Raw genomic sequence first — 12,132 nt, 5'->3', positions numbered from 1 at the left:
TGAAGTTAATAGGTGAGGTTAATTACAACAGCTGAGGCTAAAAATAGAGGCTGGAAGCTCAACCTAGATCAGTGTTTCTGTCACGGCTTTAGGAAGTATCACCATGAGACCTGACCTCAGACAACCTTAAACAGCCCAAAATACCCAACACACCATCTGAGCTTGAAGCGCTTCATCAAAATAATGCAGTTTATCATAGCATATTTATGAAGAGGGCGACAGTAGAAAATGCATTTTCTGATGGATGTCCATGTAAAATTTACCCAACCCAGGCTCACTGGGAAAAAAAACAATTTCTGCAAAATATTACATTGTTTCTTGCACGTTTTGTGACAATGTGAAATGTACAGTAAATGCCGCTGTAAGTGTATTCAGTTTTATCCAAAACAGATGAACGTGAATCTACGTTAGTTGTATGTATCTGGCAGTACAGAAATGAAATGTCTAGTTAGAGGCACTAAATATTAATGCTTAATTACATTTGAAAATAAAGTACTACCTACACTAAACCCTACCCTAAACCTAACCAACAGTGTTAACAAAACCAAACATAAGTTAAAAACACATTTGCAGAAACAACCATGCCATCTTTTTTTTTTTTACAAGTCTTAGATATATTTATGATAACTAGTGTTTCACAGGACTCGTACCTGAGTACTTCATATTGCAAGTGCAGTGCTGTACCGGGTGAGCTACTGAGCAAGTTTACTATGCCAGAAAAGCCACACATACGTATGTGCTTAACTAGCTTCATTCTTATCTTGGATGAAAATGTTGGAAATTTCAGAATTATATTATGAGGATTCACAGTGTGAAATATCAGTTTATGAATACCCAGGATTAATGGGGTAAAGGATGAAATTATGAAAATTCTGCATATAGACTTGTCTTTTACTTTTGCGGGGTTTTTTTTTTTTTTGCTTGAAGGGATACCCCAGGATTTGTGTAGCAAAAACCAGAGATATATTCTGCATGTACTCTTATTGTCTGCTTAATAAGAGTACATGCAGAATATATCTCATAACAATTAACTGGATGAAGCCACACCCACCAAAAATGTCCCGGTGGATAGATAAACTTGAATCTATTTACAAAATGGAATATATGACTGCCCAACTCCAACTGAAACTGGATATTTTCATACAAAGGTCGACACATGTCATTATGTATCTTTATGCATTGAAAATGAACTGATCAGTTAGGATTCCCTATTCTATTATTTGATTTTCACATAATGCTGTGTGTATTATTTCTACTCTTTTTGTTGTATTTAATTTTTTTTCTTTATCCAAGTCACTGCTGCTGTTTAGTTTCAAATGCATAAAATAAAGGGGAAAAAAAAGCCCTAAAGTTAACAACAGTAAATAAAATCTTCAGAGCTTGTAAACATGTGGCTGTGACAATGCAAGAAGTTCCACATACAAACACATTGCTGAATTTTTAGTATTTATCTGTTCACTGATCTGGACAAAGAATATGCTTAATCAGTAAGATCTAAATAATTAAGATCTAACCAAGCAGTAAGAATGGTCAATTCAGTCATTTATATTTTAATGCTGTCAAGTGCTTCTTATTTTATCAAGTGGGAAAACCGTAGTGTCGACTAAAAAGTGTGTTGCTTCAGTGACCATCTGAGAAAACAGAGACAAAGAGCTGTCAAATCCTGTCAGACATGCAGGAGGAGGAGCTGAAACTTAGAAAATCATCTGAGAGAATCAGTATGGTGTATATCCATGTCTGCATGGCGTAAACAAACATCTTACAATTCTATGAGATGTGTCAAATGTCATGGTTAATCACGTCTCAGAGGCTACTGAAACTCCTGCAGTGAGGGTGAGCGGGGTTAATCAGATGTGCTGACTCGCACGCCGGTTCTGCAGTGGTCAGCAGGACAGAGCAGCAAGTGGATTTAACAGACAAAGCAGCCATAGATCCGAAGAGAAAGGACTCATGGGCGAACACAGGTTTAATCCAGAGCCTCTTTCGTAATTGAAGGATGTAATATGTACTTGTTTTGATATTTAAGTACTTCAATGCCACGTTAATATGTAGAGTCAACTATAAGTAAGCCACTGGTATGCTGACTTCCTGAAGAGTTTAAACAATATGGATCTATGACGTTCTCAAAACACTGCTCTGTTTAAGTCAAATCGGGGGCTTCCTACTATCTAAACAAGTGCATATTCAAATATGGTACACAGTTTAAAAAATCTGTCATCTTTTATGCAAACCCTTTCACTTTTCATCTTTTACTAAAAGACTTTCAATCATCTTCGGAACACAATTAAAATGTATTTACGTCTAGAAAGACGTCAAGCCATCACGTTTGAGCTTCCAAACACTGATTTTGATTTTTGATGTATGTGCGTTGATCAATGGTTATATCTAAATAAAAGCCTAAATGAAGCTCTATTCATCATATAAAATATTTGCATCTCTTCAGCAGACTTTGATTAAACAGCTTGGTTTATATGGATTCATTTTAAAGTGTCTTTATGGACTTTTTGAAGCCTGAAAATGTTGATAACCTAGACTTGGACGGATAATGGATGGATAAAAAAATATGATAGAATATTAAAACTGAATTTTAATTTACAAATTTAATAAAAACTATAAAATCAAGCATGAAAGTCTTACAGGTTTTGAATGATATCAGGGTAAGTAAAATATTTTTTAGTTTTGGGTGACCTGACACTTAATAAATAATAAAAAATATACACTTTACTAAAATGGCTATACTGTATTTATTTTGTATGTGTCTGTTGGACTCACCAGACCAGATTTTCACATCTGCAGTGCATCATGTGACTAATGTTGAAAGTAGCTTGCTTGTGTGGCCATGCTAACATCAGAAAATATACACTGCAGCTTAGTCAAAGTATTTCCAACTTCTGGCTATAAATGGGATAATATTTTTGGAAGAATGGTTTTCCCTTGAAAAATATATTTAAAATGTAAAAATATATATATATATAATTAAGTCTTTTGATAATTTGTTGACTTAGTCTATTCCCTCCAACATATACTGTATATATATATATATATAGAAGCAGGAGTCATTTTTTAGGAGGTTATGAATCACTTGCAGGAGTCGGAGTGGACAGTGATTTCGAGGAGATTCTCATTTCAGAGCTTGCGGGAGATGTGGAATGTGTGAGTGTTTGCGGGCGGTTTCTTACTGAGTTCTCTGTCTGCGGTGATGGCTGGCCACCCGCCACTGAAACCACACCGACTGTCCTGCCAACTAACTCCAAACAGATCAGCTTGTGTAATCTCCTTACACTTTCCCTGCTGTGCTGTTGCGATGAAGCAGATCTAATTAATTAATGCAATTAAACACATCTGTCGACAGCTTTGCCATCAACACATTTTTGCTTTGCATTTTCTTGTTTTTTTTAAACAAGCGCTACCTGAAAATGTATCTAATTTCCATCCCTCAATATTTAGGATGGAACATATCCCAGTTTTTACTGTGTAATTGGAGGGAGCTAACTACATGTGTAAGCGCAGGCTGGCGTTTTTCAGTGCACGCTGGGAAAAGAGAGAACCGGCTTTCTGACAAGATGCGCATTAAATATCGCATGCGATTTATCGTGCAGCCCTAATATATATCAATACTAGCAAGCTACTTATTTGGTATTAATTTTATAATTTCAAATGCTTTCAGTACTTTTGTTTAATGTTTGTGTTAAAACACCCCTGACATATTACGCTGCATTCACGCCATATCGTAATTACCGTAATTTCGAGATTTCAACACGTGACGTTCTACTCGGAGCTGTTCACGTCCTCAGAATTATGATTTTCTATGGCAACACTATCAACGCCTAAACAGAGCCTGCTGTGTTTTACATTGTTGCTGGTTGGTTTGGTTCATGGCTTCAACACTTTAACAAAGACTTTTTTTTAAATCCCTTCGGGAAGGTCACTGAAAAAGTGGACAGGCATTGTTGCACTCTATTCTTTACAAATCCCAGAATGCACTGCAGCAAGCTGAAAAAATCCAACCAAGATGGTGCAAGTTGAGAGATAATGTAGACTTTTTTTTTTTGTCTGACACAGACTAAAATATATAAAAAACAAACCATTTTATCTAAGATTTGCATGTCTTGTATTTGTATGCTTGTTAGAGTATGTTTTTGTTAGTTTAGGAATAGTTTAATTTCAAACTATTTCAAATGCCCCGTCTTTTGTGTGCTTCACGTGAGTAGCTCTATTTTGTCTTGAGTAACTTGTGCAGATTTACCCTGCTGCTCTGAGAACATTAACATAATGAGAGATTAATGAGGCCTGTTTAGTGGGAACTCATATATGGGCATCAGCTTCCCTCTCATCTCTGCTATCTATGGGTTTCAGCTCTTTCTGATAGAGAGCCAGCATTATAATGGAAACCGTATGACAATATGCTAAATATAGAGCCAATCAAGCCTTAATCATGACACACATCAGCATGTAAAGACCATTTATTACTGGCTCTCATCATAAACTCACCATACACTGAGTAATCTGAGTGTCTGCTATTAAAGCCTGGTGCACACTGTACAATTTTGGCCATGGTTTTGCCATCTGAGACAAATTTCTGGGATCCTAAAGGATTTCTGTTGTTATAGGGCAAAATTGTGAGGCTTTGATCGCCTAGAGTGACATGTTCACAGATGGAGAATTAATGGTCTTTGTGATGAATTTTGTGAAGGGGTCTTATACTGGACGAGAAGCTTTGGACTTTGGAGACCATTCAAAATCCTGCCCGTGCCGCTCTAATAGTATTCCATTAAATTACAAATTACCCCAAACTCTTCTTAATGTACGTAATGACTTCACCCAGGTTGGAAGATGCATTTTTCAGTATGTTTGTCTTTTTGTGGTTTGAATAAAGTCATTTAGAGAATAACAATAACATAGATTGCATAGATATTTTCACTCTTTTGGACTACCACCTGAAATTTGAGTACAGAATGACATGTCAATGCTGAATTGCAGGTAGATGTCTTGGGAAAGAATTATCATATAGCCTGGCAGGAAAAAATACATGTCTTCTTGAGGTCACATCATACAATCTTTCAATGTATTTTCTTAAAGAATTTAAAAATAAAACCATACCAGGGCTCGCAAAATCACTAGCCCGACGTCCCGGGGCTATTGTGATTTCCAGTCGGGCTACCAAAATGTTTCACCACCCTGCTCGACGGGCTATCTTGAACAGTTATATAAAATTCCTTCCTTGATCTGCGTTGTTCACTAGTTTGTAGGGGTAAAACGGATCGTAGTTGATCGTTTGCACGTGTTTCTATGTCTTGCCGATTTAAACATTCAAGTGTTTAAACCATTCACGCGCATTCGGAGCTGCGCGCACTCATTCAAAGCTCGCACAGAGAGACGCGTTTCAGACAATGCGCGTACACAGAATCGATTCCTCTTTCGCGTATCCTTGCATCTGAATGAACACATACACACAAAATTATCTCAAAATAACTGTCTCGGCAAGTATTCTCGTAAACACAGTCGGTTATGTCTTAAGTGAACGTAAACAGTGGAGAAAGAAATCTCAAGTGCATCATTATATTGAATCCGTGCATTCGGTCTTAAAGGGGCAGCAGCCTATAAATACCTGCTGTTCCATAAGCGCCACCTGCTGTCAGAGAGTGACATTTGCATCTCATTCACAAAGCTACAATCAGACCATTCTGTTTTTGCTTCAAATTTTGAAATTATATCTGCAAAATGACCCGATCTGTTACTCAAAATCTGATATGATAATGCAATATGATTCGAGCCGTGGGTTTTGTGATCCGCTGCAACCCTACTCTCTTGACGACTTATTTGAAGAAAAAAAGCAATCACTGAAGTTTTTAATCATGCTGATTTGTCCAGAGTGAAGTTTAGCCGATGTCTTTTTTTTTTTTATTCGGGCTACTTAAATTCATTTTGGGCTACTAAAATCTGAAGAATGTCTGCCCAAAGGGCTACCAGCAATTTTGAAATTTTGCGAGCCCTGCATACAGTCACCTTTGCACTTACAAACTCGAAACAACTAAACATCGGTCAGAGATGTTGCACCTATCATAACTGTTGGATTGAAATCTCACCAGCCTCTGTTGGTGGTCTGTCACTCCCACTGATTAAGGATGGAAGAGCATTCTTTAACCTGGGACTCAAGGTGTTTCGGATTATTTGAATATTACAGACAAGTATGTTGGATAGGTTTGGAACAGAAAATCTGCAGGACGGTGGTTGTCCGGTAGGGTTGGGTACCGAAGCCCTGTGTAACCGGTATGTACTAGAACCGAATCCGAACACAGATTTCGGTGCCTCATTTCGGTGCCATGCCTGAGCGATCGACTGAAATATTTGTCCTCTGGTTCTCCTCTACATTAACTGTTCCCTCCTGGTGGAATGACCTGCCCAGCTCAATCCAAGCAGCTGAGTCCTTAATATTTTCAAGGAACTGTTGAAAACACATCTCTTTCATCTTCATTTGACCCTCCAACTCTAGCACTCTCTATTCTAATACCACTTGTAATTTTATCTGCTTGTTTTTTTTAATTAAAAAACTTGACCCTCTAACATTTGCACTCTCTATTCTATTTCTATTCTAATGGCCAATCCATCATTTTTTGGGGGAACTTTTATTTTTTTATTTTTTTAATAAGTATCGGTTCAGGTACCTTTTAGGCACCGGAACCGCTTTAAAAGTATCGATTTGGCACCGGTATCGAAAAAAAACCAAACGATACCCAACCCTATTGTCCGGTAGTAGTGTTTGACACCCTTGAATTAAACAATTGCCAGAGGCTATGAAAAGAGCCATTAACTCAGAAGGGAGTTCTCTCAGTAGGGTGGTTTAGATTTACCTAGGCTCACTCAGACTGTTGACTGCTGGCATGAAGTCATTTCACTCTGGAGTTTGTTATGGACAAAAACTGCACACTTTGACAGGGAATAAATGTCTGATTATGAATATAAAATATGAATATAGTGTGACCAATCATAGTTCACATTTAAGTGAAATTCATATACAATATATAACTCTGTTAATGACTTGGGGTTGGGGGATACAAGTGATTTTTCTGCAAGAGAAATTTACTGATGATCATGATCTATGGTAATGTTTTACACAGTTATTTGTTCATTTTATGGTTTTGATGTCAAAACCACAGAGAGTGACACTGACTTTTTAAATTATTCTATTTTTTAACATGGGGTACCAATTTAAGAGACTATCCTTAATGAGTAATGAAATATGAAACTGGTGAGTTCTGTGCAGTTCATATCAGAAGTTCAGTCGATGAACAGCATAAAAGGTGTTACTGTTTTTGTCTCCCTATCTTTCTCATTGAGCATATATCTCTGTTACTAACAGTAATGCTTGAAAAATAAACTGTTTTATGTAGAGATCTGACATCTAGCATGCTTCATACAGAAGCCCTGAATTGCAAGTTGATAAAAAAAAACAAGACCATTGTGATTTTTTTTCATTTAATTTCTCCACATTTTATTATATTTATCCTCTATATATTTCCTCTATATTGTATATCTATATACTCTAAATAATATTGTTCCTGATAACGTTTTAAACAAAAATTTACATTGCTGGCTAACAATTATTATAACATTTCAACTTCAGACACTATTTAACCAGCCAGCTATTTTTATTTTTGTTTGTTGCCTTTTCAGTAAAAAAAAAAAAAAAAAAAAAAAATATATATATATATATATAGTATGTAGAAACAAAAGAAAATGTAAAAATGGCTATACTGCAAAATGCAACAAATACAGTCTTTAAGGTTCATTTTCATCCCCTGAAATGATAAAACTGACAGTTTTTATTGATAGTTGTTAGGCTGCATTTTATTCAATGAAGCTACATTTAGGATAAACGAATGAGTTAATTGAATGCATAGTGCATAAGAATTACAATAAATACTATAATTACAATACATTTTATTAAGTTTGTGCAGCGAGGTATGCTGTTTTATCTGTTATTGCAATCATAAAACTTCAAAAATATTGGAGGGCCCCAGTGTGGTTACCTCGACTGTACTGCCGGCCCTTAAGCCACTGCTAGAATTACATGGATCTGAATTTAGGGTGTTTAATAGCCAACAATCCATGTTTATAAATATATAGTGTTACTCCAGAGTCTAGCTGGTGATCTGATGTGAGATACACAGAGGACATGTGAACTCTGAATTTGTATTAAAAGAGATGAGAGACACATGAAAGACTGGCTTCTGTTTCAATTAACATCAGAGATTATGTTTGAATCCTTTCAACTGTATCAGATATCCTTCCTCACTGTTCCTGTTTAATGGCTTCCTCTGTCTAAATATTTCTTTGTTGTTAGGGGAAATGGTACATGTTTAATAACTCAGACAGAAGAGAGCTGGCGACTGAGGTACACGTCTGAGCAGATCTGCCTCTTCAAAGACAAAAGCAACAACCAACCAATGAGCATTCAGGCTTTCTCCAATATTTGGGGTGCACTGCTGAGGATCCATGGAAATCTAAACATTAAATATCTGGGTAATAGGTAACAGTAACTGTAGTAAATAAAATGAACAACACAGGCTCATCAGAAAAATGTGCCTGTGATGACACTTCTACAAAATGATATTACATTGCTTCTTGCATGTGACATTGGGAAATGAAATGTCCATTGACTACCACTAAAAGATTGTACTGTTTTATTCAAAACTATTATTGAATGTAAATCTGGCAACGTTTTATTCAGTTGGTTGTTGTATGCTGTTTCTTTGGGACCCTTTGGGACCCTGATGGGATTAAACATCTTAGTAAAGCTCATCAGCAATTTAAACAGTTCAAAGTAATTACAAAGAACTAGTCAATAATAACTACCCATTTCACACATTCTAACACTAATGAGATTTGTTTAAGCTTACCAAAGGCCATGCAGTCTACTTGTTTTGAATTATGTTTCTTTTCTTTCTTTCATTTTTACATAAATTTGAGTTTCTGTATTTTGGCAATTAGAAAATTTTGAATGTAAAGCTTTTTGAGTGTTTATTGGTCTTCTCTGTGTACATTTCACAAATCTTCAGCTCATTAACAATGTCTGCAGTTCTGGATTATACAAATGAAGGCATGTGCTGCAGACCTGCTTAAACATGTATGAACACAAACATACACAAAACAGTGTGTCCTCACATATCACAAAACCTGACTCTAAATGTACTTGTTCACAATCTTTACACAACTACTTGGTTATCTAGAGATTTTCTATCAATTTGCAGCTTTTCAACCTTGTTAAATCAGTGCAGTAGTGAGGCTTTCTGAGGTGTTGGAACTGCCGCATGTCTTACCTGACTTGCTCTTGATTCTCTTGGATGGCTGTTTCTTTTTAATGTACTTGGCGGCGTCCTGCTGCAGCGGTGGTTCCTCCTCCTGCTCAACTATCAGCTCAGGAATAGACTCACATCCAACTGCAAAACAACATACAAATACTCATCATTAATAATAAGTTACTGGTTAGAGTATAACTCCGTACTCCACTTAACCCAATAAAGCCTACTGTATCCTGTTTGATGCATGAATTTTAAATGATCAGCATGATCAAAACTTTTTAGTAGGCTGTTTTAGTAAACAAAAGTTTAGTATAATTCTAAAACTGTCCGCCTTTAGGTTGTGGTATGTGTGTTTTTGCTCTAAAATCTTAAAAGATTTTTTAGAATCTAAGAATCAAATATGATACATCAAGCTTTTGAGGAACATTTATTGTACATCTCTTAATCATCATGATATTACATTGGAAAACTACAGAGCTCTGATCATAAAACTAAGTATTTAAATATCATCTTATTAACACATTTTATTGAGAGATATACAGTAACAACTGATATTTATATGCATTTAATGCAAGCAGTCTACTATACTGTTATACAAATTTAATTGATTTACATTACAAACAATCAGAAATTCATCTTACTTTTGGCCATATAAATAACAACATATGCACCAAATTGTTTATTTTGCGCAGTTTGGACTTCTGAATAAAATTGAATAAGAATAAGACTTTTTTCCTCTTCAAGTATGAGCTCCATATTCTCACTATACCATAAACACCTTATTTATCAAATATGATACAAAACATAAAACACGTGCATTTTTTTTTTAAATTGTTGGTTGAATAAAATATTTTATTTTAACAAAACAAAACAAAAAAATTATTTTTGGACTATTATTTCATAAGTCAGGCATTACAGGGTTACATTCTACACATTGAGCAGTTACGTAAAATTATACTTTGTGCTTTGTGTAATAGAAAAGCAGTGTTGACACACTGTTGACATTTAAAATGTCTCCAAACTGCTGGCAGATCAGAGTACACCTGCTGGACTCCATCATATGGATTTGACACTCACTGCTGAGGATCAGCCAGAATTAGGAGTTTTGAAGGGGACTGATGAATCAGCCTCTTATGTCTCTTGGTCCAGCCTCTTACCCACAATCCTTTTCCTCTTTTTTTACACCAACACCGCATACCCCAAATAGACAAATCTAGTGAGACTGCTTACTTTCCTGAGAAAAGCTTATCATAATCCTCCTCTAATATTTACACAGACCTTAACAGGCTGTTCGTTTAGGAGTAATATTTCAGATCAGAGACGGAGGTATTTGTGTGAATGTACTGCAGCCTTACAGCAGGAGGGTCTGTCTGTGATCGACACTTACCTATAACTACACCTACAGCTAAACCAGTAGAATGCTTTCAAATGTTGCAAAAACAAAACCTGATATCTGCTAACAAGCAACTCAATAGTGTCTGGTCTCAGTTTGTAACTAACTGTGGCTCCATTTATTGTTTTAGTTCATGAGAGAAGCAAGAAACAGAAAAAGTAGACTTGTTTTAGCTAAAAGATTCACTTTAAAAAAGCCTTTTCTCTCCTCTCATTTGTGCCACTGGGTTTTATATTTGAGAATGGAGTCCTGTTTAGGGACTTTTAGGGGCAATTATAAATTAGTTTGTCATTGAATAGTTCTTGTGATGACATTTCCTCCAGAAATAGTCAGGATATTGTAGTGAGTGCTGAAAGCAGGTAAACCCCATGCTAATGTGCTACTTTCCCCAACACTCAGCAGTTCTGCATCATGAGTTTGAGGCTCCTATCAACAACTACGTTGTTGTTTCCTCTAGATGTTTCCACTTCACATTAACAGCATTTACAGCTGGTCACTGCTTTAGCAACATAAATCTGCTGAAATCTTCAACTGAATTGCAGTAAATATAAGTCAATATGAGTTTTTACTTCTACAGTCACGGATTTTATTTACAGAAAGTTTAGCGATTGATGTGCCTGGAATATTTCAATCAACTAATTAGACGAGATGCACATACAATATAAGGTATAATATATAATCATTACAATGAATAGGTTTATTACAACGCTTATTAAAAATGCCTTAATTTAGCTTACTGTGTTACCTATAATGATTTGTTGCTCCATTGCACTGGCTAGTCTGCCCATAAGCTCTGCTCATAGCTATTGATTGATGCATGGTTTAAAAATTTGTCAATTATCATTTGAAGCTTTAAATACAGTTTTAATTAAGGAAGGAGTAATGATGAAATGATAACAAAACGAAATATAAAAACACAAACTGTATTTCATTTGAGTATTTGGGTTACACTTTATTTTAAGGTGTCCTTGTTACAGTGTAATTATACATAATATTAATTAACTGCATGTACTTACTATATGGTTAGGGTTACTTGCATGTAATTATGCATAATTAATTGTTATTATAATAGTAAGTACATGTAAAATGTGTAACAAGGACACCTTAAAATAAAGTGTTACCAGTATTTGATTTATCATTTTAATTTTGTCAAGAAAAAAACTTCCATAAAACTCCTTTAAACAAATCTTTAAATATGGCTTGACTTTAAAGGGGTCATATGATGTTGCTAAAAATAAAAAACATGTTACTTATTTATTTGATTTGGGGCTTGTTTTAAAATTTCAATGTAGTTTTGTTATTTACATTTTCATTATATTCAAATTTTGTCATTTAGCAGACACTTTTGTTCAAAGCAATTTACAAATGAGAACAATAGAAGCAATCAAAACCAACAAAAGAGCAGTAATATGCAAGTGCTATATTAGTATATTATTA

At 35.4% G+C, this 12,132-nt stretch overlaps 1 protein-coding gene across 3 annotated transcripts in view; it reads right to left on the bottom strand.

The window, feature by feature from the left end:
* Nucleotides 1-12,132, bottom strand: part of LOC107661004 (protein PTHB1-like) — a 164,070-nt gene that overhangs the window by 67,584 nt on the left and 84,354 nt on the right. For all 3 annotated transcript variants that reach the window (XM_016450443.1, XM_016450444.1, XM_016450445.1), the window contains one exon: nucleotides 9,321-9,440. In XM_016450443.1, coding sequence (XP_016305929.1) covers nucleotides 9,321-9,440 — 120 coding nt within the window. The remainder of the gene's footprint in view (nucleotides 1-9,320; nucleotides 9,441-12,132) is intronic.

Source organism: Sinocyclocheilus anshuiensis, unplaced genomic scaffold (assembly GCF_001515605.1).
Source record: "Sinocyclocheilus anshuiensis isolate Anshui unplaced genomic scaffold, SAMN03320099.WGS_v1.1 scaffold1036, whole genome shotgun sequence".
In the NCBI taxonomy this organism is placed as follows: Eukaryota; Metazoa; Chordata; class Actinopteri; order Cypriniformes; family Cyprinidae; genus Sinocyclocheilus; species Sinocyclocheilus anshuiensis.
Note: the sequence above shows the minus strand (reverse complement) of the source record. Positions and strands in the feature narration are given on the sequence as shown.